General features: G+C 37.2%; 1 protein-coding gene and 1 long non-coding RNA gene across 3 annotated transcripts in view; one reads left to right on the forward strand and one right to left on the reverse strand.

Annotated features, from left to right (window-relative positions):
* Positions 1-27588, reverse strand: part of LOC119779004 (metabotropic glutamate receptor 4-like) — a 283302-nt gene that overhangs the window by 206747 nt on the left and 48967 nt on the right. For both annotated transcript variants that reach the window (XR_005280165.1, XM_038278501.1), the window contains exon 2: positions 1492-2517. Coding sequence is in view for 1 of the 2 variants with exons in the window: in XM_038278501.1 (XP_038134429.1) it covers positions 1492-2055 (564 nt within the window). In the remaining variant the exon portion in view is untranslated. The remainder of the gene's footprint in view (positions 1-1491; positions 2518-27588) is intronic.
* LOC119779005 lies at positions 21166-23312 on the forward strand. The gene is made up of 2 exons (XR_005280166.1): positions 21166-21279; positions 23028-23312. It is a non-coding gene; the product is annotated as an uncharacterized LOC119779005 (long non-coding RNA).

The raw sequence follows: 27588 nt of genomic DNA on the forward strand, positions 1-27588 counted from the left end.
ATTACACTGGTCAGTCTAATCCATCCGGAAGTAAAGTCAGAGAAAGTTGAGGCAAAATTGCTCATAGAAGATGCTCGTACCTGTACTTCAACAGGAAGATGCCCTTATTATCTCCTTAAAATGGAAGACTGAATAGTAAACATGTTTTATTTTCATCTGACTATATGATTCCCGGTCAGGATTTGGTTGTGAGAGGCTAATTGCCCCTCCTAACCCCTTTTATACCACACAACACAGATGAGATTTAGGATGAGGCTGAAATTCTGCCCAGTCCAAAAAATTTTCACAACTGAAAAACCGGTCCAAAAAGCAACCTCAAAGCAATAAAAAATAGTCCATTAACAATCAGACACCAGAGGTAAAAAAAACAAACAAATATAAAAGATAAAGAAGGTAGACAGAGAGAACCAACATGCATTTTAATCGCTATTAAAGCTATTTTCTTATTCAGCAAAGAGTTTATACCTCAAAACATTATAATCATTAGGCTGGAAATTGGGCTTTACTTACTAAGAGATCTAGTTTCTGTACTCTGTTTATGCACTTTTATAAAAATGTATTCCTTGTTAGATAGCGGTGCCCTATTTTCACTTCTGTAAGCCACTGCAGGGTTGGAGGCAGCTTCACTCTCAGCAGTGCTTTTAAAGAAAAGGTGAAGTGGAGTGTGTTTATGTCAGACATGATTTTTGGTGCAATATCAAGATGTCTCTATATCCTCCCTACCCAGTTACAACTAAATCATAGGATTATCATAGATTTAACAGTCTAAGGGTTGACTGAGTGTAAAGAATATTGTCTTGTGTAATTTATAACCGAATTATGTAATTGCTTGCACCACTGATGGAGATTGTTGATTAATACTTCCAATACCGAGGAGAAAACACTTGAATCTGACGTAAACATGACGTAACTCTTTTTTTTTTTAAACAAACTGCTTTCTAGTGAGCTGATCTGTAAATAACATTCATACCTTCAGTAAAGAAGAAATAACTATAATATCTGCCACTGCTGACTGGTGAGAAAAATAAAATATGCAGTAAATAATTAATCAAATGTCCAAATGTGCATGAACAGAACATATTTTTGTGTAGTGTGGGCAAATGTAAACACCCAACTGATTGTGCAAAAGGCTATGGGGAAAAAATGAAATCAGGAATCTTATTAATCACCCCTGTATTGTGACAGGTAATACCTCTTATTGCCTAGCAACCCGAGTCCTCCAGGGCAACAGTCGGAATGATGAGATTTACAATGGGATCTCTTCTCCAAAGTTATGGGAATGTCCATTGTGCTACTGCAGACACTTCACACACACACATGCAATGTTCTTTTGTACTGTTCAGCTGCTTATGATTTTTTTTTACAGATATCAATTATTCAAACAAATACTATACATGGGATGCTAAATAAAGCAAACACCTCATGAATCTTTTCTCTGCTTTTTTTTTTTTTTGCAGACTCAGTAACTCGGTAGCACTTGTGTTATCTTACCTTAAACAGGCGCAGTATATTGGCCACCATGATGGAAACAGAGCTTGATGAGGCTCCAATGACGCCCACTACCCTCTCAGGTTTGGTGATAATTGGCGCCCCCCCTCCAAGACATTTGACATCTGTCCCATCCTTCTCAATCAGAGCCTGGACGAAAGTGAGTGACTGCTCCAAGGCATGAGTATCTCTAGAACAGGTGTCCAGGATTCTTGCTCCCAGTGTGATGTTCGGCAGGAGGTTATTATCATTATTTATACGGTCAAGGGCAAAGAGCATGGCTTCAAGTCGGTGAATGCCCTTCTCCTTCTTAAGCTCCCCGCAGGGTTTCCCATCGTGGCCCCTGGCATGCACCGGGAATAGCCCACCTAAGGAGATATCTCCATCAATGCGGATGGAGTTCAAGTGCGTTTGTCCTGGCCCCTTGGGTTTTGCAGCCTGAGAGACATTGAGGAAGCTGTACAGAAGAAGCAGTAGCAGCAGCAGAATGTGGATGTTTCTCTGACAGCCATTCCGATTAGGTTTAGACGTTGGAGGATAAAACATGATCACTGTCCGAGCACACATCCACACCAGCAGTCAGGAAAAATCAATAGCCAGGTATTATTTTATGATGGCCAGAGGTTTAACTGCAATGCCTCTTGAAACAGGTTTCACAAAAAGGCATTTCTCTTGTGTCTATCTGCTTTCACAGGCATTCAATTAGAGTAGAATATAAGCCTTACTCTTTCTCAGAATGTAGTCCTGTTTCTATCTTTTCTTTTACTCACTCCATCCTCTCACCACTGTTGTGGGCAGCTGTTTTTGTGTTCCCTGTTATTCTTTGGAGTTCCTTCACTTGGGGCATTAGGAAGAACAAAGGTGAACGATAAGCTTTCTTCCTCCTCTGTCTCTCCCTCCCTGTCTTTGTGTCTCTTTCCTCTCCACCTCAATCAGAAGTTTTTAATCTTCCCCATTCCCCTGGGCAGGGATTTGGTGTATGTCAGAGCCCCCGGGCTGTCTCAGGTCCACAGGCTTCAGAGCAAATTCCTGAAAGATGAAAAAGAGAAGCGAAATGAGACAGTGCTCAGAGAAAACAGAAAAGGGCAAAGGAATTTGAATTAGTACGAGCTCTTCAATTGTAGTTTTTTTACTTAACCTTTTAACAGCAGCATTACGAATAAGGAGAAGACAGTTGTGTTTGCAAAAAAATGTCTTTCTTTTTTGTATTTTTCTAGATTGTGCCTACATCAGAGATTCCGACCCCTTATACTTTATATCTAACAAGCAACCTTTTCAGAAGTTGCTTTCAGAATTCTGCAAAATTCTGTGACTCTTCTTTTTCTCTTAATTTTTACATCAAAGGAAGCAATGAGAAACATGACTTTTCTGTTCTTCCAGAAACAAAACCTGTGTTTTGAGCAGCAGCAGCACACTGTGTTAATATTTCTGCCTCAAAGCCTGTAAAATTATTTGTCATATTATGGGTTTAAAGAAAAGCTCAAAAGGTTTAAATAAACTACAATGAAGTTAACATCTCTGTGTGCAAAACATTACCTTGGGATGTCTGTGTATGGCAGCGGGAAAAGGAAATTACACATATTATAATGTATGGGACTCATATGTGGTCTCCAAATCTCTCAGGCATTTCAAAATATTTGCCCCACAGTGAATAAGAATACAAGAAAAGAGCAAAGGTAGGCTGCTCTAAACCTCTTATGGTGTTATTAAAAATAAAAAGTAGCTTTCATTTCCAAAAGACCCCTGAAATTACTTATTTCCACACATTGATCTGCTTCCTACAAAAAAAAAAAAAAACTGCATTTACACAAAAATACACACCACTACTGTGCTGGTGTGGTAAATTGTTGTGTCTTCTGTTTTTATTTTGTTTAAACAGAGCAAATTATTATTCCTTAACCATCAGAATATTTACAAAAATGCATGTTAGGCAGTTGGTAATCTAATCTGCCCCGTAATTTTACATGACATAATTAAAAACTAAGGAATTCGACACATCAATCCCATAAAGACTTTTAAAGGATATGTCTGATATGTATTTGAACTCGCATTACAGATTATGCAGTAGACAGATTATGCACAGAGCTAGGATGGCTTTCAAAACACAATGAACAAAAGAGACATAGCCTGTAACTCTGTGGGATTACTGCCTCCAAATGTATAACATGTCAGTGAGGTATTTCCTACCCTGTTCTTACAATCTTTACATTGGCTGTCCAAATGAAATCAATGCTTTAAATACAAGTAGCATTTTTCCTCAGCATGTTTCTGTCTAAATCCAATACTGCAGACACTGAAAGATCGTTAAATTGTGCCTCTTTGCTCCTGACAATTGTGATGTGAGCAGAACAAGTTCAGATGTCAACAATATTTTCTGACAGCTGATTTATTCAGCCACTGCAACCCAAAAACCAATACAGTCTTAAAATGATCTCCTGTCTAGGCTAAGGTTGAACACAAGCTGCTTGGAAAACAGATGTTTTAGAGGAGTTCTTCATTAGCTCACTTCTCTTTTTTTCTTGCAATTTTCATGTGTTGCACCTTGGGTCTTAATTGTGGACAGTTTTACCTTAAATAATGTTGATAAACAATATCACCCTCAAAAACAAATCTCTAAATATGTGCTAAAACTGAGGCTCGAAGCAAAGCTACTTTTACAACCTTATGCCAATACATGATGTCATTTAGAATTGTTAATTTTATTTCTAACTGCTTTATAAAAGTGTCACATCCAATAACACTTTGGTTAACATTTTAAAGCATTTGAAGAAATAAATGTTGCTGCTGCTTTTATTTTTCCAGTGTGTATGTTTAATAGTGATAGGTAGTTGATAATTATCATTGATGATGTGTGAAGTTTAGTACACCTTAATATTAGCTGCCTGTTGCCTGTCCGAACTGATGTTTTCCCCTAGAAGATTATCTAATGAAGACAGTTCCTCTTTCTGGATATACAGTTATAATCTTAATTCTTTTTGTGGCAAATATTTGGGAATGGAATTAGAGCAGTGTCCTTTAGCTAAGAACAAAGTGTAATATTTTCATAAGGCTGGAGCCATGGATGTCTCCTCATCTGCTAACGTATATGATGAAAAATTTGATGATGTGCCAAATTGGAATTATATAAAATGCTTCTTTAACTGTTAATTGTGGCCACTTCCCGAGAAGTGAGCCCGGGAGTAAGCAGCTGCCTTCTATAACTCTAAGCAACGTCTCTGATCTGAAAAATATTACAATTTCTATCAAAATATGTTGTCATTTCTAATGGTTATTTAATACATATAAGTTATGAAGTGTTATTTAAAGAGTCTGTCCCGAGTGATTTCTTTCAGAGATGGCAAAAGTACTCACTTTCCGTACTTGAGTAAAAGTACAGATACTTGTGTTAAAGAATACTCTGGTAAAAGTGGAAGTACTGATTAAACTTCTTTACTCAAGTAAAAGTAACAAAGTACAGGCTTGTAAATTCACTTAAAGTATAAAAGTAAAAGTAGAAACCACTTTTTTCATGCCGTTGCCTACATTTCAAATGGATGTCTGCCAATAGGACTAGATATCCGTTGTGTTCATTTTCAATCATCTCGTCGTCCATGCTACTATGCTAACGCCACCGCCACCAAGCTGCAATGATTTGCAGCGAATGAATACCGCCGAATCTGTCGATTCATCTTGTAGTGGTGCGTCAAATGCAACGTAGATTCCCATCCAATTAGATTGAATTTGGTATTGATGACGTGAAAAATAATAACGGTAACTCCATTGAAATGATTCAAAACTAAAGTAACGAGCCAATTTTTTAAAATGTAAGGAGTACAAAGTACAGATATGTGTGTAAAAATGTAAGGAGTAGAAGTAAAAAGTCGCCATAAAAATAAGTAGTAAAGTAAAGTAAAAATATCAGAAAAATCTACTTGAGTACAGTAACGAAGTATTTGTACTTCGTTACTTCCCATCTCTGATTTCTTTTCAGGTAAAAGAACCGGAGAGAGAAAGCGTCAAGGTGCAGACAGAGAACCTATCATTAATAGTTTTGTTAGTTCTGTTCCTGGAGTGACTGATATCACCAGTAGGGGAGTGATGGCCTAGTGGTCAGAGCAGTGCACTTGTGCTCTGAGAAGGTTGCAAGTACACGTTTCAATCCCCACAGCCTCCACTCTGGGTTCCTGAGAAAAACCCTTAACCTCACACTGCTCCCCGATCGCCACACAATGGCAGCCCACTGCTTCCCAAGAGGATGGTTTAAATGCAGAGGTAAATTTCTTCAATTAAGTTTAATCATCATCAGTCATCATCAATAAAAACTGAAGAAATGATTTCAGTGTCACAAACTGAAGGAACTGTTGAATCTCTTCATGTTTGCATAATTATTGTGTTTGAATATGTTCTTTCCTTTAGCTTAACACCTCATATACACAAGGAGTTGTATCTAAAATAGAAACCATACTGTGCAGTAGTACCACTGATGCCATAAGCAGATTGACAGAAAGAGTTAAAGAATAACATATAAATTCAATGTAGTTGAAGTTAGTTCAATTCAAATCTCTTGCCATATGTGGACATGAGCCTGGAAACTTTAAATAATACTTCAGGCAAGATATTTGGTTATCTCTTTAATATCATTTTAGATGATAAATTAGCCTTAACACAAATTCAATCCAACTCAATTCAAAAATGTTAGTTGTGAAAGGTGCTGATAGTTGTAGACAGGAAGGATCTTCTGTATCGGTCAGTCTTACACCAGATCTGTAGAAGCCTCTGACTGAAAACACTTTGTTGCAGTTTAAAACTTTTCTGAAGAGGATGTTCACTTTTGTCCATAATCTTCTCGACTTTATAAAGAATTCTTTGTTAAATTATGTCCAGAAGTTCTACATCTGTTCCTAGAACAGAGCAGACCATCTTCATTTTAAGTAATTTGCTCTGATATTGTTACCCCAGCAGATGATGGAGCAAGATATCAAAATTTCCACAATAGATATATAGATATAAGCTTCTTTAAGATGTATAATCTGCCCTGTCCCAGTTGTGTGTCTCCAGTTTAGTTTGTTGTCAAAGTAAATACTTCAGAGCTCAGCTGCTCGTGTCATCACAAGAACCCTCTCCTTTCATCATATTTCCCCCCTGTCCTTTACCAATTCCATTGGCTCCCAGTTCAATTCAGAATATAATTTAAAATCCTTCTATATAGTTTCAAAGTGATCCATAACCTTGCTCCTCCATTTCTGTCAGACCTCCTTAACATAGCTACCTCCTCCAGCTCCCTTAGATCCTCCTCCTCCATCCACCTCAGTGTACCCCCAGCTCGACTTGTCACCATGAGGAGCAGAGTCTTCAGCTGCTCTGCTCCCCAGCTCTGGAACTCACTTCCTCCCGACCTCTGCAGTATTGACTCTCTCCCGTTATTCAAAGCCAGACTCAAAACCCATCTGTTCCAGCTCACTTATTTGTGAATACACTGCTTTTGTCCCTATCCATGACTGTTTTTATGTTCCTGTATTAGTATTTTGTATTTTCATTTTTATTTTCTGTAAAGTGACCTTGAGTGTCCAGAAAGGCGCTGTTAAATAAAATGTATTATTGTTATTATTAATACCAAGGTATTTATACTCCTCCATCACCTCAAATTCAACTTATTCCTGTTTCTTCTGAAATCTACAATAATCATATTTGTTTTGTTGACATCCAGGATCAGAAGATTGCTTCGACATTATGCCACAGAGTGGTTCACCAACTACCTAAACTCAACATCTTTGATGCCCTCACCTGAGTCTTCTGGAATTTATCATAATGTAAGTCTGGCTGAATTGTGTAAATGCACTGGAGAAAGCAAAGAACATGATCCTCACAGAGCTGTCTGCCTTGTCTAAATGAATGTGGGTTTGTTGCAGCAGGTGTATGATGGCATCTTCAATTCAACTCCACAGCGATAGGCAAACTGCAGGAGGTGCTGACAGCTGCTTGTTTGTTTGTTGTTGAGGTAAACCAGTAGAAGTCTCTTTAGGACCTAAATGATGTGGGATGTCCACTGGTTTATTGTCCCTGAGGACTGTTGGCTGTGTTCTCTGGTACAGGAAAAAAGGCAGGGGGTCTTCCACATCACTGAACGGTATCCTGGGTCAGACTACGGTTAAAAAGGTGCTGTAGAATCCCACAGAATTGCTCTGCAAAGGCCTACAGGACTCTGGGGCTGACGCCATCTGGACCTGGTGACTTGATACGGTTCAGTCTCTACACTTGACTATTAGAGACAGACAGGTGAAAGGTGGAGCAAGCAGCACCCTCTTCTGATTTGGCTGACAACAAACTCATTGAAGCAAGAGAATTAAGAGCAGAGATGGGCAGGATTGTCATGTGACTGTGGGCAAGAGAGAGGGATGCTGAGCTTGTTCCTGAACTAACCCTGTTGGAGGATGTATTCAGTTAATATGCTCTGTTCAGACCTCCATCTGTCTGGTCATCCTTCTACTTGCAGACTGTGATCTTCGTCATCCCTGACCACATATCTTTGATATTGTTTGTTCCTGTATGCTTCCTTGCTTTCTTTTATCTTGACCTTAAAGGTATAGTGAACAATTTTAATGAATTTTGGAGAAAAAAAAATGCACATGCACAAACCTGTACCTGCTCCCCAGAGGGAATGCCAATTAAAAGCGTGCGAAAGCATACACAAGCTAAGTTCTCCTCATGCACACTGTTTAAAGTTTGCTGCCTGCATCGTTCATACAAGCTTACTTTGCAAAGGAAGATTTGCAGTTTTTCCACTATGTAAGACTCAGCACCGGTAAGTGAAAATTGGGATGAGCACGTCGGACGGCCGTTTGTAAACATATCACCAGAATGACTGACAATTAGAAGGCTTCTGCATACTCCTCATTAATCCCCTGTCTCCCTTCTTAAAGACTTGTTTCTCTTGTTGAGCAGTTGCTTTTATATATATATATATATATATATATATATATATATATATATATATATATATATATATATATATATATATATATATATATATATATATACAGTATATATGCACACTGCTCAAAAAAAATAAAGGAACACTTTTAAAACACATCAGATTTCAATGGGGAAAAAATCATGCTGTTTATTTATACTGATGGACTGGGTGATGTGTTAGGAACAAAAGGATGCCACATCATTTGATGGAAATGGAAATGATCAAACCTACAGAGGGCTGAATTCAAAGACATCCCAAAAATTACAATGAAAAAATGATGCAGCAGGCTAGTCCATTTTTCTGAAATTTCATTGCAGCAACTTAAAAAGGTATTCAGTAATATGTATGGCCCCCACGTGCGTGTATGCATGCCTGACAATGTCGGGGCATGCTCCTAATGAGACAACAGATGGCATCCTGGGGTATCTCCTCCCAGATCTGGACCAGGGCATCACTGAGCTCCTGGAGAGTCTGAGGTGCAACTTGCCGGTGTCAGATGGATCGAAACATAATGTCCCAGAGGTGTTCTATTGGATTTAGGTCAGGCGAGCGAGGGGGCCAATCAATGGTATCAATTCCTTCATCCTCCAGGAGCTGCCTGCATAGTCTCGCTACGAGACTGGGCATTGTCGTGCACCAGGAGGAAGCCAGGAACCACTGCACCAGCATAGGGTCTGACAATGAGGATTTCATCCCGATACCTAATGGAAATCAGGGTGCTGTTGTCTAGCCTTTATAGGTCTGTGCGTCCCTCCATGGATATGCCTTCCCAGACCATCACTGACCCACCACCAAACCGGTCATTCTGAACAATGTTACAGGCATGTTCTCCACGGCTTTTGCAGACCCTTTCACGTCTGTCACATGTGCTCAGGGTGAACCTGCCCTCATCTGTGAAAAGCACAGGTCGCCAGTGGCGGACTTGCCAATTCCAGTGTTCTGTGGCAAATGCCAATCGAGCTCCACGGGGCCGGGCAGTGAGCACTGGGCCCACTAGAGGACGTCGGACCCTCAGGCAACCCTCGTGAAGTCTGTTTCTGATTGTTTGGTCAGAAACATTCACACCAGTGGCCTGCTGGAGGTCATTTTGTTGGGCTCTGGCAGTGCTCCTTCTGCTCCTCCTTGCACAAAGGAGCAGACACCGGTCCTGCTGATGGGTTGTAGACCTTCTACGGCTAGCTCTCCTGGAGTAACTGCCTGTCTCCTGGAATCTCCTTCATGCTCTTGAGATTGTGCTGGGAGACACAGGAAACCTTCTGGCAATGGCACGTATTGATGTGCCATCCTGGAGGAGTTGGACTGCCTGTGCAATCTCTGTAGGGTCCAGGTGGCGCCTCATGCTAACAGTAGTGACAGTGACCCTAGTCAAATGCAAAACTGGTGAAAAAGAGTCAGAAAAGATGAGAAGGGGAAAAAATGTCAGTGGCCTTCACTTGTAAAACCATTCCTGTTTTGATGGTCGTCTCCTTTTTGCCCTTCTAGTGCACCTGTTGTCAATTTCATTAACATCGAATATATATATATATATATATATATATATATATATATATATATATATATATATATATATATATATATATATATATATATATATATATATATATATATGCTAGAGTCTGAGATATCATCCTGCAGCCACGTTTTGGTAAAACACTTACTGCTGCATTGCTGATTTTCTGGCTGGATCCTTACTAGGACTGGGAGTTATTTTAACTTGTTTCCTAAAGATCTCACATTTGTTTTGATGATTGGTGGAAAAATTGGCTGAAATTCCTCTCTCATCTTGGTTTGCATCTCCGGCGCTTCCTTTACAACTCGAGTGGTACTTGAGGAAGTAATTGATGTAGTATTTCCACTTTAGAGATCTTAATTAGCTACTCTTGGATGTAAAAAATCCACTTGCTGTGGTTTCTTTGGTTATGCATTATAACAAGTATCCTAAAAGGAAAAGAAAAATCCTTCCAGTTTCACAGCAATCAAGAAATAAGGAAACTCTGATACACAAATGGAGAAACTAATGTTCTAATAAAAATGAACATCAGAGCCAAGCTAGCAGAGCTACTCCAAAGTGCAGCAACCTTAAGCAGCACAATAGGTTAATAAATATCTGTGGGACATTACTTTGCAACCAACATGCATAAAGTTTATGCCAGTAGAAGCCCAAAGACCCAAGGTTACTAAAAAAGTTATTTATTTATTGTCATTAAATGCCTTGAATTAAATATCTAGTTCTGCTGCAGTGTTTTACTAAAAAAATAAACAGGAACCAAGCCTAAACATCAGGTAACCTCAAAGGATAAGAAATTAAGGGCTTAGATATAAAAATTGTTCGACATCAGCCCTGTAATAAACTGGCAACCTGTCCAGGGTGTACCCCACCTCTAATACATAGAGAGCTGGAGATAGGCACCAGCACCCCTCGCAACCCCGCTTAGGATAAGTGTGACGGAAAATGGATGGATGGATGATCGACATCATAAAATATTTCATTGAATGTTAATCAAAACATAAACTATCAAACTAGTAAATTCGCTGAATCAAATTAAGTTTATCATTTACACATAAACAAAATGGAAATCATTTATTGTTCTATGCAATTCATATGGCATGAAATCAAACAAAAAAGGGCATTTATACCCAAAAACTGATTTTCTTAAGCTTAAGGATGTCCATTTAATCTTTTAAACTGCAATAAATGTAAAGCTTTACTTTTTGACACAGTTTTTACCGCAATTCTCTTTCTTTGTCACCAATACAAAAAACTTCTCGAAAGACATACAAAATATGTCATTACAAGCCACCTGTATATAGATGTCTGCAACCTGTTAAATTGCAGCATAATAATAAGCACTGAAGGAACAATCTTCGGCACACAGTGGCAGATTGGGGTTGTAGACATTGGTTTTCTAGCAGAGTGCATCAAGGGCTTGGATCAGCAATGGCTGAGATTCATTGAAAGCATATTGGAAGTGACAAGGTCCTTTGAATACACTCAACTATCTCCTACTGAGTGAGAAGTAATTTTTCAGGCTTGATTCTCTGCAGGCTGAGTTTAACTGCTGCAGAGCTGATGACAACTGGGAGGCCAGCCAGCTCACCTTAGTCCTATAACCAAATGCAAACTGTGCAGCGGTACATCTGACATTAAAGCAAACACTTAGATTAAAGGAGCCAGTGCTGCTGTGAACACTGCATGGTGTAAATAGGATGAAAAACCCCAGCTGTGACAACTAAAAGTTTTAAACAAAAAAACGTTCTGCAAGACTGCAAAATCAAAGAAAAATGTAATCGAAGTTCATGACTGCGTAAAGAAGTGCTGGCGAAATGACAGTTCATAAGTCTTCTTTAGACTGAAAACATTTGTCAATCTCTGATATTATCCCAACCATGCAACAGAATGAAGTCACATAAATCTCAGACAACATAAAAAACTTTGATGAGCCTGTTTTGCTGTATTCCTTACTGATAGTTCATGGTGTTCAATTTCAAAAGGTAATGCAAATAATTATTTCTCACTGCATCATCTGTAGTTCTTCGATGTCCAAGGAAAAAATAATAATCTCAGAATCTCTCATCACTCATCTGAAGCCTAGATATTCTATTGAATATTATTAAATTAATCTCTGTGATCGGGACAGAAGCACCTTTCAGACTTTTATTCAATGTGGCAAGCAGTTAAGCACAAACTAAAATGAGAATATGATGTTGTAATCTTGGTGGTTTCCTGTTATTATTTAGCTTTGTATTGTTTTCTTGTTCTGCAGCTCACATGTGATTGTTCTATTCTGAAAAATATGAAGGACCACGTTTCAAATCTCCAACTTCAATTTTTATAACCATATATTTCCCCTTCTTTTTAGCTTGCTTTAAACAGGAAAAATAAACACAAAAAAGAAAGGGAAAACATGCTGCGGCTGCAAAAAAACAAAAAATATGTATGTTTAGAGATGACCCCTTAATAGCAAATCTCAATAAACATGCACATTGGCAGCAGCGAGAACAACAGAAAATGTTAAGCTACTGGAAAATGTCAAAGACAGCTGCAGGAAAACTGGAGATTCATAGCAGGAAAACAACCTTTCCCTCGGTGCAAAATTATATTTCGGAACATTCATTTATTTTAAAAGGCCATAAAAAACCTTTAGGCAAAGTAGTATCTATTACAACACAGCCTTACATCCTAAAGCTGCTTAAACTGCTCTAAATTATCATTATGCCCATAAACTGAAAATAAAGATCAGATACTGAACTCCAGACACATCAAAACGATGAAAGAGGATCTGGCGCTCTGACTGTGACTGTTAAATGATAGGTCCAGTTTCTTCTTTCAACTGAACAGTCATTAAAATATCAGTAAACTCTCATAGGTTTTTCCATAACAGAGTTCAGAGTGAACTGTAAGTATGATACTCCCAAAGGTTTTCTCAGAAGAAATGCATGTGATGATTGGTCATGTATTATTCCACAGCTCGAAATAACCTGGTACTAGTATTGGCAGTGGGGCCTTCTGTTTTTTTGTTTTTTTTTATATATATAAACCAAAGTACTCGATTAATCCTAACTGCCACTTAAACAAGATCTCACTTGAGCTTGAATGTTTTCATTTTGTGTGAAAGGAAAACTTTGCACTCAAGTAGTATGAATATAATTTATTTCTTAATTGTGGTTATTAATTTGAAATGCAGCCTGGAATAAAAACCCACCGTTTACCCACTTTTCATTGAAGCTATTCTTTTTTCACAGTCATCCTCACATCCACAAAGTGAATCCTTTTGCTCTTGGTCAGTTCACAATTTCTAACCCCTTTTTTGTTAACCAAAAATGACAGACCAAACAAGTTGAGCATTATTGAGATTTACAGCCTCAAAGCACATGGTAATTCTAGAGTTGCTGCAGAGATCCATAACTGTGGTAGAAAGATGTGCTTCTGATGGATTGACATCGATCAGAAGCACTCCAAAGGTCCAGCCATTATGGATAGATATATAAAAAAAACTGTTCTTCAAAGAAAGCCAGAAGTCCTCTTATGGTAAATGCCATGAGGGGACACAGTAAACTAGGAAAAAGGAGCCCTGGTCTTTATTTGAAGATAAACTAATAGCACTTCATGGTCCATTATTTGTCACAATCATGCTTTCTCACATCATTGCTGTAATAGAATTAACATTTATAAACATAAGCACACATAATAGGAGGTCTGTAAAGGTGAATTTCAGTATCTTGGCCAAAGAAGCGGGAAACATTAAAGTAGTTGGAGGACATCTTTACCTTCTGAGCTACAAAAAAGAGATGATCTGAAGACAAATATGAGATATCTGCGATAACATTTATCCAAGAAATTCTATGTTGCTGGAACCTTTTCAAGAATAAAATTGAACTATGAAAGAAGCTAATAGTTGAATGGCACATTGTGTAGCTTATCCCATCAGTCACATTCTCAGGCTTTCTCTTGACAGCTTCTTAAAGTACGGTAGTCAGACTCATTTTCTCTGACAACTTGCACTTTTTAGACAGTTTTGAGTTCATCATCTTTTTGGGTTGGTTGACAGATTCTGTGCCAGATTCTATTCTCTCCGCAACTAAAGAAGCTCAGAGGCTTGACAGTGTCTCTATTGGGAGAGGAGTTGATTTACTAAGTTGCAAGTTTAGTTCCAGCTTCATCTTGTCAAATATTGAAGTGCCCCTTGGCAGGACACCTGAATCCAAGTTGCATACCGATCTTCATTTTGATGTGTGAAGGTCTGCTGATGTAACCAGTGCCATATAAATTTCATATATTTAGCATTTACCCTTTTTGTCCAGAATCACTACTCAAATCAAGCTGAAAAAATGCAAATGACAAAAATATTAGCAAAAACGTACTTGTCGCTTAAAAAAACAGCAAGTCTTTTGTTTGAAAATATTTTTGTTTTTAAAAGAGAGGATACTCTACAAGACATGCGGAGCACTTTTAGCAAACATGAGAGGAGACGTGACTGAATTTGCATGATTTGCATGAAGAGTTCCAAAAGCTAGTGTTAGTGAAACCGAAGTTTCACTTTTTGTCTTTTGACCTTTTGTCTTTTCAGGCATACTGTACCAGTTTCCTTAATTTAATTTGACTAAATCCAAATTTCACAGTTTCCATCAAGAGGACGGAGAAGTGGAATGGGTAACAAGTATTATGGTCAAATGTAATAAGGCTACAGGATGTGGTCTTCAAATTTGAGATCCAATGCATAATCCAATAATATCTGATTCCTCTACTTTGAAATAAAGTCAGAGAGAAATTCCCTTGTTTGCTCATGCGCAGTGCGTGAAGTGGACGTAAATTGGCTCATAGATGCTCATTCCTCTGCTTTAACAGCAGGATACACTCACGATCACCTTACAAGGACAGATGGAAAATGGAAAAAGATGGAAAGCTTGATTATTATCAGATTTTATGATTCCTAATAAGTAGGTGGTCATGAGAGGCAGGATGTTCCTTGAAACTGAAACTCAGCCCAATACCAAAATTCCCGCTTGACTAAAAAAGAAAATGCAGCTGTGCAAAACGCAGTCAGTATCACTCCTATACTAAACAGAATATTCCATTTCAAAACATGTGAATAAATAAATACAAAACATTATAAAGGTTAACACCAATGTCACATTCAGTCTATTAGGGTTTACTAGAAGAATTACAGTAGTAAAGTGTGAATCAAAAATATTTTGCCTTTAAGCAAGATTTAATCTCTGTGACCACCTCTTTTAAGGACAGACACCACCTTTATGCCTTCAAATTTCAAGGAGCAAATATCATGAGCAACTGTCATAAAATGTCTAACAACAGGAGATCTTTCATCTTTATAGAAATATACATTTTTGGTTTACAAATCTCTCAAATCTCTCTTTCTCTTTAAATTTTAGCTATACAAATACCAGATGAGACGGCCATTTCAAGAAATATAAAACATATTTAGTCATGCAGATGATTCTTTATTAAAAAAAAAAGGGGGAACCTTTTGTCGGTATGAGGATTTAGGGACACATTATCTTTAATCAAAGCACTACAATGAGCTCACCTAGAGCAGGGAAATTACCATCTGTTCAGGAAAAATGGCCGTCCTACCCTAAATAGAAAGTACCGTAGATGCTCTGAGCAGTTCTACCGCACTCTGCCCTACACAGGGTTTTGGAATTTAAACAGGTGATATTAGTTAGTTAAATAAACTCAGCATCCAGTCAGCATCTAATCGACTCAATCTGCTTTAGTTAAGCGAAAGCAAGAGCATAAAAGAAGTCCCTATCAATGGATTCCTGTGTAAATTCTCAGTCATCTGGGTCATGGCAAATGGTCCTCATCAATGCAACACAGATTACCAGACTCACCATGGCAACGACAGGACAGAAGTCTTAAAGTGCTTATTTTACAGGCACGTAACTAGACACGTTGATGAAAGTATATGCAGCCTATCCACTAAAAGAAATGTTCTTGGTGGATGGTATAGATCCATGCAAATGGTTTAAGAATCACTTTTACATATTAATGTGCAAATTAACTAAATATGAATGGTAAACCCTATCTACAGGTGCTGGTCATAAAATTAGAATATCATGAAAAAGTAGATTGATTTCAGTAATTCCATTTAAAAAGTGAAACTTGTATATTATATTCATACATTACATACAAACTCATATATTTCAGATGTTTATTTTGTTTAATTTTGATGATTACAAATGACAACAAATGAAAATCTCAAATTCATCATATCAGAAAATTAGAATATTGTGAAAAGGTTCAAAATTGATGGCCCCTGGTGCCACACTCTAATCAGCTAATTAACTCAAACCACCTGCAAAAGCCTTTAAATGGTCTTTCAGTCTAGTTCTATAGGCTACACAATCATGGGGAAGACTGCTGACTTGACAGTTGTCCAAAAGACGACCATCGACACCTTGCACAAGGAGGGCAAGACACAAAAGGTCATCGCTAAAGAGGCTGGCTGTTCACAGAGCTCAGTGTCCAAGCACATTAATAGAGAGGCGAAGGGAAGGAAAAGATGTGGTCGAAAAAAGTGTACAAGCAAGAGAGATAACCGCACCCTGGAGAGGATTGTGAAACAAAACCCATTCAAAAATGTGGGGGAGATTCACAAAGAGTGGACTGCAGCTGGAGTGAGTGCTTCAAGAACCACCACACACAGACGTATGAAAGACATGGGTTTCTGCTGTCGCATTCCTTGTGTCAAGCCACTCTTGAACCACAGACAGCGTCAGAAGCGTCTTGCCTGGGCTAAAGAGAAACAGGACTGGACTGCTGGTGAGTGGTCCAAAGTCATGTTCTCTGATGAAAGTAAATTTTGCATTTCCTTTGGAAATCAAGGTCCCAGAGTCTGGAGGAAAAGAAGAGAGGCACTTCATCCATGTTGCTTGAAGTCCAGTGTAAAGTTTCCACAGTCAGTGATGGTTTGGGGTGCCATGTCATCTGCTGGTGTTGGTCCATTGTGTTTTCTGAGGTCCAGGGTCAACGCAGCCACATACCAGGAAGTTTTAGAGCACTTCATGCTTCCTGCAGCTGACCAACTTTTTGGAGATGCAGATTTCATTTTCCAACAGGACTTGGCACCTGCACACAGTGCCAAAGCTACCAGTACCTGGTTGAAGGACCATGGTATCCCTGTTCTTAATTGGCCAGCAAACTCTCCTGACCTTAACCCCATAGAAAATCTATGGGGTATTGTGAAGAAGAAGATGCAATACACCAGACCCAACAATTCAGAAGAGCTAAAAGCCACTATTAGAGCAACCTGGGCTATCATAACACCTGAGCAGTGCCACAGACTGATCGACTCCATGCCACGCCGCATTGCTGCAGTAATACAGGCCAAAGGAGGCCCAACTAAATACTGAGTGCTGTACATGCTCATACTTTTCATGTTCATACTTTTCAGTTGGCCAACATTTCTATAAATCCTTTGTTTTTATTGGTCTTCAGTAATATTCTAATTTTCTGATATGATGAATTTGAGATTTTCATTTGTTGTCATTTGTAATCATCAAAATTAAACAAAATAAACATCTGAAATATATGAGTTTGTATGTAATGTATGAATATAATATACAAGTTTCACTTTTTAAATGGAATTACTGAAATCAATCAACTTTTTCATGATATTCTAATTTTATGACCAGCACCTGTATATACCTTAATGTAATTACCTCAGTTACTGTTGAATAATCAAATTATACAGCTCGGATTGTGGCGCAGTTTGTAGCATTGCTGCTTGTGATAAAAAGGTCCTGGGTTCAGTCCCAGCCTAGGGTGTATTTGCATTGAGAACCTTTATAGCATTGAAATGTAAAGTATGCTCTACCGAATTTCTCTCAGAGTTTTAGTAATATTAAAATTAAATACATTTTACCAACAATATTTGAGCAAATTTACTTTCAAAAAAGTGTCAATTTATTATATTTTCTGGGTAAATTCTATAGGTTTGATTGTTACAGAGTCAGCCTGATGCAAGAGAGAGAGAGAGAGCGCTATGCAGAAAATTGCAGACCAATTTAATGTGTAAATATTTGACAAAGAATCAAAGTTGTATGATCCACATTACAGTATTAAACATCTGAGAGAAAAGTGCATTTTTTATGTTCAAAGGATATGAAAGCAAGTATAAAAACACAGAGTTAAGGTCCAATTCTAGGCTATTACGGTACATTTAACCTTAACAAGTGAAGCATCCATAGGCTATATTCAATATACAATCATTAATAAAATTATTGATAAAAATTATGCAAAGCAGGCAAACTTTACAGTGCTTATTCATAATATACACATAATAGTACAGGAAAATATCCCCATGTATATCTGATGAGTGCTTGTTAAAAATCTTAAAATCAGATGTTTTGTCAAAGTCACTGACTATGGATTTACACTTACCCTGTTTTCCATGTTGACCCTGGTAGAAAAGGAGTGTAACATTCAGCTCTAGCTTAATCTCCCAGATTGTTTGGCCTACTTATTGTTCTTAAAGCTGTAGTCTATGGCCTGTGGTCTATGGCCACCTAACATTAGTACAGACTAATTATTAAACAACATATTTTACCTATACCTTGCTGATATTGGTGGTGCTAAAAGGAGATGCTGCTGAACATATATGGATTGTATCCTATACTATTATAACAAAGCCTTTCTGTCTTCTCTTTAACTCAATTTAAGTAATACCATTGTGTCTACTGAGTTGAGTCTGCATACATCCCATATCTTCTGTATCATGAATTTCTAAAATAGACATCCCCAAGGGCTTCTTATCCAATTAAAGGCAAACTTATATAAGGGTCAGAGGTATGTTATGTTAGAGATGACAGAAAATAAAAAGCATTATTTTCTTTTTTTTTTCTTTTTTTTTTTATTGAAGAAGATCTGCCCTTGTACCTATGGTGATATATTGATTTATATATATATATATTAAAAAAAAGAAACTTGACCAGTCGAAAAAACGTGAGTTATTCTTTGTTACATTATTAGTATTCTGTTTCTTACCATTTGATTAAATAACAAAAATGTTATTTACCTGTCCAACAAAGAGTCTTTTTTAAACCAACAATGATATGTATATTTCTGTGTGTAGATTTCTTTTTTTATGTTTTTTTTTTTGTCTCTTCATCCATATTTAGCTGCAGAGACAGTCTTACTAAATAGTTTTTGGTTTCTCTACAATAAGTACAAAGTCTTTGCAAGAGGTGTCTTTGAAATTATATTGCATGAACCAAATCTTCTTCAGGGACTCTGTGTATATACTGGTAATATATCAGCTCTGTACACTACACACTCCACCACCCATTTGTTTTGAATGAGGCAGCATGAAGCTAATTTCTTTTGCAGTTTCTCTGTAAAGGTATACTTGCAGCTTTGACATGTTTTAACAGCAGCAGCACTGCCCTGCTGTTCTACATGGCAGCGAATCAGGAATAATGTCCCACAAATAGAAGGTTGTCATATTCTCTGGATCAAACCAATCAATTTAGGCACATACCTATTGGTAACAAATTATGAAACCCAAGAGCATGGCAGTGGACAGAGTGGAAGAACATGCCACCAGTTAAGGAGGTATACAGACAAAATGCAAAAAGTAGAGATGTCTAGACAAGTACTTCTCCACCAAACGTATCTCGACCTTACCACCCTTTTCCTTTGTGGCCATTTACATGAAGTCTAAGCCTGATTTTAATGTAACTTTCTTCACACTGAACATTGATTAAACTTTTTTTCTTCTCAAAATCTTTTTTGTCTTACCTTCACTATAAACATTTTATTTGGTTCTCCACCAACTCATGTTTAAAGTTTGGATGTGATCTTTGGCAGCATTGGATTTCTTCAAACACTCATCAACATCACCTGGTTCACCTATAATATTAGCTGCCCCTGCTGGTCTCTCTATATTATTGTAATCCTAGTCCACACTGTCACATCTTGACTGGATTCTTGCAGCTCTCTTTATTTATGCTTTCTCCAGTGAACCCCAGTTGGTCTAGCACACTGCTACCCTTGTCATGTCCAGACCACCACCTACAAGTCACATTTAATTTGTACTTCAATACCCTCTGAAAGCTATACATTTAAGGCCATCCATCACCTCAGTACTTCATATCTGTCCAACCTCCTTCACATTAACGCCTTTCTTGGTCTCTTAGGTCACGCTCCTCTCTCAGCTTCATTGTGCCTCCTTCTTGTCTGACCACTATGGGATTATGGGCATTTAGCCAGTCTGCTTCTTGCCTCTGTAATTCCCTTTCTCCTGACATCAGAAACACTGACACTGAGTCTCTTTTAAAATTCTGGCAAAAAAAAAAAAAATAATAAAAAAATCTGTTTTATATTATACTTATGTTATTGGCCAAGGGAACTGTTTTTCTTTTTTTTCTTTTTTATCTAGAGCCTGTTTCAATGTTTTTCATTTGACTCATATGTAAAATTTATAGATCTTAAAGTTTTTTTTTACAAAGATAAATCTAGATATATCCATGCATGACTGCCATGCTGTGCTAATGCATATAGCAATGCTTGCATGAGTGGACCTCAAACTATTTAAACTCCACCGTTTTTTGTTTTTTTTTTCAAATGTTGACCATGGTCATCAATTAAGGTTTCACAACTCTCTTACCTACCCAGTGGGCACCGTTACATCAATTTGATGTTAAAAAATGGTCAAGATTTTGACTTCCATGATGATTATTCTACAGAAGCTTATAGTTGTAAAAAGGTCCAACCAATAAATCAATCTAGCATCCAAATACTGCCTCATATTGCTAATAAACATATTTGAACTTAAAACAATATCTCTGCACAAAAACTTAAAATCAAATTGACGTTGATTTGATGTCTGGGAATAAGGTATTGAATTGATGTCATATTGATGTCACAAAGCATCTTGGGATAAGGGACTTTGCAACAAGCATGAAGCTAAAATCTTAGTTGTGTTATTCATGCTGAAAATACATGCACCATTTGACCACCAAATGTGGGGAAATGCATTATATTTCAAAAAACATTTTTGAATTACCAATTATTTTATTTTATTTTTTATAAAAATTTTTTTTTTTTTTTTGCAACCCGGACAAGCGCGGGTTGCAAATTGTCGGAAACTGACGAATTACCAATTATTTTCAAAGACCAATTCCTCACGGTTTATATACTTCGAAAAATAAACGTTTAAACGTAAGTGAAGTGTGATTGGACGATCGTTGTCACGTGAGTGTTGGACTTACGGTTGCCAGCCTACATTATTGAGAATCACTTCCAGCCAGAAGCTCCACCTTTTGCTGCAATTTTTGGTTTGAACGCGCTCTTCTCGGCTAAAAAAAGGTTTTTGTTGGTAAGTACATTATAGTTATATTTTTATCATTATTAGTGTACACTGACTAATCTTTCAAAACTTTCATGCTAGCAGTTAGCCAGCTAATGCGAATGGATATGCATATTAATGCTCAACCGCAGTAAATGGCACTATCGGAAATATTTAAAAGATACAGAATTAGCTGGGAGAATTTAATGTGTGTATGTGCGTGTGTGTAAGTATAGATAGAATTTAGTTTCATGAAGATATAAAGATATATAGGCATTATATTTCTGAATTACATCTCCGTCCAGTTGCTGGCGGTAATGCGCACAGGATGCGAACTGCCAGAAAACTCAATAGAAGAAGAAGATGGCACTATCAGTCTCCGCCAGTCACGTGACATTTGTTGCTAAGATGCCATTTTTGGTGGAAAAGGCGTAGTGTAAACAACCGCAGCATAGCTAAACGAAGGACTAAAGGATTGAGTTTGTTTCTCTGACTATATGGAAAAAGTAAGCAGAATGCGAAATTACCGTACCGGTGTCGTGCCAAGGTAGTTATCCCTGCGAAAATTTGTATCCCCTCGTCGGGAGCGAGCACGGAGTAGGGAGATAAACCCGAGTTAACTCCGCCTCAATTCCAACGTGCAGAAATTGAAATTTGAAAGGTTTTACGTGTATGAAAGTTGAGCTTTACCGTTTTATTCTTTACTTCACATGTTATAGCAGAATATCGCCGGTGATATTGATCTAAAACTAATAATAAAACACAAACGTTTGCTTGAAAGCTGGTCGCTGACAGCAGTGTCTACTCCTCCCTCTGAAAGCAAACAGATCCTTGTTCTTTTCCACACGTTCATTAAAAAAATCTCTCATTGTTTCACAGTGTCCAAATGTTCTCATCCCATTGAAAACTGTTGTAAACCATATACTTGTAATAAAAATGAAATAGAAAATGGAGTGCACGTGTAATCATTAAAGACTATATGCAGAAGGAAAATAATTATTTCCTGGTTGAAATTTAGTACTTAAATCTATATTTGTGTTTATAGTGACGTACAATTTATCTATGTTGTACTATCCTTAATAAACAGTTTGTCTTCTAACATCAGCCGTTTTATTTCATCCCATATTGCCAGAACTGGCAGTTTGGGATGAAATAAAACCTGCTGTAATCTGTTCCCCCTGTCTAAATCAGACAAAAAAGGCCCCAGCTTTTTCATTTTTGGCTTATAAGCATCTTTTATGATGACAATTTATTCCTGAAACTTTGGAGTTGATTGACCTTTATTTCTTAAAGTTACAAGGGGGGAACAAATTATAGCAGGCTACCTGCTATAATCTGTTCCCCCTGTCTAAATCAGACAAAAAAGGCCCCAGCTTTTTCATTTTTGGCTTATAAGCATATTTTATGATGCCAAAAATGAAAAAGCTGGGGCCTTTTTTTGTCTGATTTAGACAGGGGGAACAGATTATAGCAGGTGGCCTGCTATAATTTGTTCCCCCTTGTAACTTTAAGAAATAAAGGTCCATCACATCCAAAGTTTCAGGAATAAATTGTCATCATAAAAGATGCTCCACATTTATGTGGAGGCTGTGTGCAGTGTCATATGTTCATAGATCTCTGTGCATGTGTGTATTTATGTTTTCTTTGCACCCTCTCCCACACCAACACACAAATGGGAGTCACAAGAGGAACTGACAAGTCCTTCCTTAGGTGGGGCGCTCCTCCATGTTGATCTTATACTCAAAACTTGTACAATTTGCTTTTTTTTATCTTTTCAGATTCCATTCAGCTATCACAACCTGGAGCAAGTGAAGCTGACATTGTTTCCCGGATGGCGGCCTATTTGCGTTCAGCGCCAGACAGGAAAGGTGGTGGTGGTCGCAAGACTGCTGCAGCTCAAAATGTTTAATGACTGCAAAATCTATAAAGTATTTCACTTTAGTTCATTGCTGTTGTTTGTGTACAATTTATAGTTCACATATTTGTAGTCAGTTGCCTGTTAAACTACACAGCTGTTGAAATCAATGTTTTGGAATGTTTTAGAATAAAAATGTTTTGTTATACTTGTATGTTTGATCTTTGAGAGAATGCCATGGGGGAATTTTTGTAGAAAAATAGCAATTGTAGAACATCAACTTAGTTTAGATGATCCAAAAATGATTAATATTAGAACTATTGACAATATACTTTACATAATTGCTATTTTAAAGGCCATGCATGAAACACTGCAGAACTGCAATACAGCTGTCTTGTATTTCAAACAGAATTGGGTTTGTTTAGGCCATTTCCTTTTCAAAGGAACTTTTTTTTTTAATCCTAATGAAGGTCCCGTGAGACCGCACATTTATCTAAGTAAATGAAGCCAAGTCTGTTTTCAATACAAAACGTTGCAGAATCTTTCCGTCTGTGCATATTTTTAAATGTTTTTATTTGCAAATGTTTGACATAAAAACAATGTCAAAATAACATCAATATCATTATTTGAGTGAAATTTTACAAAAGCTTGACATTGAAGTAATGTCAAAATGACATAAATAAAATCATTATTTGACATACATCATATTGATGTCAAAGGACTGATGTCAATTTGATTTACGTTTTTTGACAAAATTTTGATAACAATTTGATATCGGTGTTTGATGTCAAATTGATTAATTGACATCTTTTGCCCACTGGGTATATGCCTCTGGGCTGTTCTACATGTCATCGCAAGACTGTATATTTTATAATATGACCCAGGCTGCAAAGAGAATGTCAGTGATGGAAGGACAGTGAGAACAGAAAACGAATATGTTTATTGCTATAAACACTGTTTATGATTTTTGATAAGCTTTTAGTTAAATTTGATTAAGGCAAGTCATTCGAGTTCTGAAATAATTTCATAAAATGTGAATGCAGGTATTTATTTTAGTGCAATAATATCAGTGAAAGAAAATTTTAAATAATTTCTACAACATATTTTTCTCCTGCTTTGTAATGAAGAGATGTAATTTATTGCAGTGTGAAGAAATGTGGCCTCCTCTTTGTTCTGACTGCAGGTAAGGCTTGTAGTCACCAAGGTCTACAATAATAGAAAACTGTTGCTAGATTTGTTGCCACTTGGTTTTGTATTATTCTATAAAGTTACTAAATGTCTCCGAAAACTCAGATAAAAGTGTTGCTAAGCCGTAATGACTCATTTCAAAACCAAGTTGATGCTAAACAGACCATTTCCAATTTTTTTTCCTGAGTTTTTACAACCTGTAGATACTAACTGGAGGTGGGAGCCTTCACAACAAGGAAAACGTTTGCCTGAAGTATGTCATGAGGAACAAAAGAACCCCTGATATATGTGGCCTGCCGCTATGCTGCCAAATGCTGTAGAGAACTCTAGCCTTCCACATGGAGATCAGCAGAGGTTTGCAGGTCTTACATTGTTCGGGAAAGATTCTCCAGTTAAACAGTATATCTCTGATGATTTTTGATAATTTCATGTGTTTACTGTCAAGTAACAAAGCTAAGAAGATGGGCCGCATAGTATACTATGCTAACATGTCTAAGCTGTTGATTATAAAGATAAAATAAGCTTTATTTAATTAGGGTTTGACCACTAATATGAGGTTAACCTCATATGCTCATTAGATTTTGATTACCAAATTATGACCAAAAGTCATTTAATAGGGCTCCTCATGTCTGCTCATGTCTGAGGTCTGAAGGCCATCTTCAACTAATAGTGCCTAAGACGAGACTTAAAACCAGAGGGGACGGAGCCTTTTCTGTAGTTGGCCCCAGACTTTGGAATACTTTCCCCCTCCATATACGAACAGCCTCCGCAATGGAGTGTTTTAGTCTCATCTTAAGACCCACTTTTACTCTTTGGCTTTTAACACACCATAATTGTGTGGTCCATTGTGTCTTTTTTATTTATGTATTTGTTTTAAACTCATACTGCTATTTTGTGTGTCTATTAGGTTTTTTTGTTTGTTTGTTTTATGTACAGCAGATTGGAAACATTATCTTGTTTGGTAAATGTGCTATATAAATAAAGCGGATTGGATTGGATTTATCATGGTTTTGGTTTTGTTCAAATCTTCATTCTGAGTTTTCATTGGTCTTATTTCAATTTTTTTGTCCTAGTTATTTTTTATTGTATATGAGTTCTTAGATATTTCTTGTTTGCCCTTTTGTGTTAGTCTCCTTTTCCCTAGCTCCCTTCCTGCCTCTGTTCACACCTGCTCCCAATCTGCTAATTAGCCTGGTCTTTGTTTCTCTCTACCATATATTCTCCTCCTGTTCAGTCACTCTTTGCTGGTTTGTCGTCATTTCTTTTCCCCCTTGTTGTGAGTATTCCTGGTTTTCAGTAGTGTTGGCTTTTTCCTTCTGTTACCCTTTTGTTATTAAAATCTGCAAGTAACCACCTTCAGCTTTTGTGTCTGCATTTGGGTCCTCCTTCAAACCTTCTCCCCCCACTTGACAGGATTGCTAATGTCTAGGTCACTAAAAGAAGGTAAAGAATGAATTAACTAAAAGTTATTGGTTCCTTATCAAGCAACTCATTTAAAAAATATTTGGCCAAATATTTTTTTTTCACCTCTGGGATCAGCATTGTGAATTGGTATGAAAACATTCCACTTAGTGGAAAGCTAATTTAATCAAACTCCAAATTCTTCAGATAAACTTTCATTCTCAGAGATAAAATCCGTCCTAAAGTGTAATATTATTGCATCATCTAATATTTTTCTTTCTTCTTTGTAAGGTAGCTTAGCTTAGTTGAGTTTCACTAGTTTTAGTCAATAGTTTTAACTGAAATATTACCTTGAAGCTGAATGATTTTTGTTAATAAACTCATATAGTCTGACTGGAAGTTGTGGGGAATTTATTCTATATATATATATATATATATATATGTGCATATTTGTTTGACCATAATTTTTGCTCAGTTCACAATTTCAATTGTTATTCTAACATGCCGCCGGAAGGGCCTATGTTCACAAACAATGTATGACAGTCTGAAAATTATCTGATTAAATAACAGATTTACCACCCCTGGGGTGGGTTATAAATATATTAAAGTTGCATAACACTGCACTGTTTTCTGTTTGGGTAAAGCATAATGCAGTAATATCAGTAATGCAGTAATATAGTATTTGTGGCCTTGATTTTATCTTGCCTTTAAGACTACTTTCTTAGCACCAGAGCCGATATGTTTTGTTTTCTTATATTTTGGATATGCATGCCACTGGCATAAAATCAGATTTTAATATGATCACTCCTATGGTCCGATTAGGAGATTTTGAAGGGACCTAAAGAAAAACTAAGTTCTTATGGGCGAAATATCATGTTACCAATTTATATTTGTATCAGATGCACCCAATAGAAGTTTGTGTGATCAGGAGCCATGAACCTCTTCCGTTCACGAACAAAATTTAGTGTGGAAATCATTTATTTTAAAACTACTTTTTGGAAAACTTTTTTTGTATTTTAGCATGCATGAACAATTCAGTAAAGGTCCACAAAAAAAACTTTTCACTTCTGTTGCTATGAGTAACAATGAAACAAAAAGGATCTCTTCACTCAAAGAAATGTCCTTCTGATGTATAAATTCTGCTTGCCCTTACGAATGCACTTTACCTGAAAACAAAAAAGCCTGCAGGATGTGTTCTTTGAAGCAGACAAAGCTGCTTTGCTGACCTGACATTGCATCCTCACACAGTTACATGTTTTTTTTTTTTTTATCACATCACATTAGAGAGTTCACAGCTTCACACCAAACATTTTACAGTCCTATCTTTTTTTTGTGAAAGGAGGATTATAAAAACAAACTAAGATGCAGCTGCAATGATGGGATATTTGTTGTAAGCAAATGAAACCTGAGGAGCTGCTATGTGGCATACAACCCAGAGAAACTTTTAGCAGGGGCTTTCTTCTCATACATGGGCAGGAGGGGTCCTCTAATTGACACTCCAGCACGTTGATGCTGCACAGCAGATCAATAGGAAGGTAGAAGTGCTGCTACCCAAAGGAAAATGAATGGAGAGAGCAGGGCTTAGCTGCGCACAAGGACTAGAGAGCTTATTGGAGACTGCCACTTTGTTTCTAATGAAAAAATAAAATGCCTGAATTATCCTTTAAAAGATCCATCAATAATCTGGACCAAACATTAAAGTAGTCAAAGAGTAATGCTTTTTTCAGAAGTAAAAAAATTGGAAGACCAGAATGCAATTATTGCAAACACAGCCAGTAATCTGTCACTGAGTGGCTTTTTAGCACACGGCTCTTTAATTCTAAACTTAATCATTTAAAATAAAGCATTGATCTTTATTTAAATATAAATGTATTATACTCCATAGTGATAGAGTT

Source organism: Cyprinodon tularosa, unplaced genomic scaffold, assembly GCF_016077235.1.
Source record: "Cyprinodon tularosa strain WSP-4 unplaced genomic scaffold, ASM1607723v1 ctg141, whole genome shotgun sequence".
In the NCBI taxonomy this organism is placed as follows: Eukaryota; Metazoa; Chordata; class Actinopteri; order Cyprinodontiformes; family Cyprinodontidae; genus Cyprinodon; species Cyprinodon tularosa.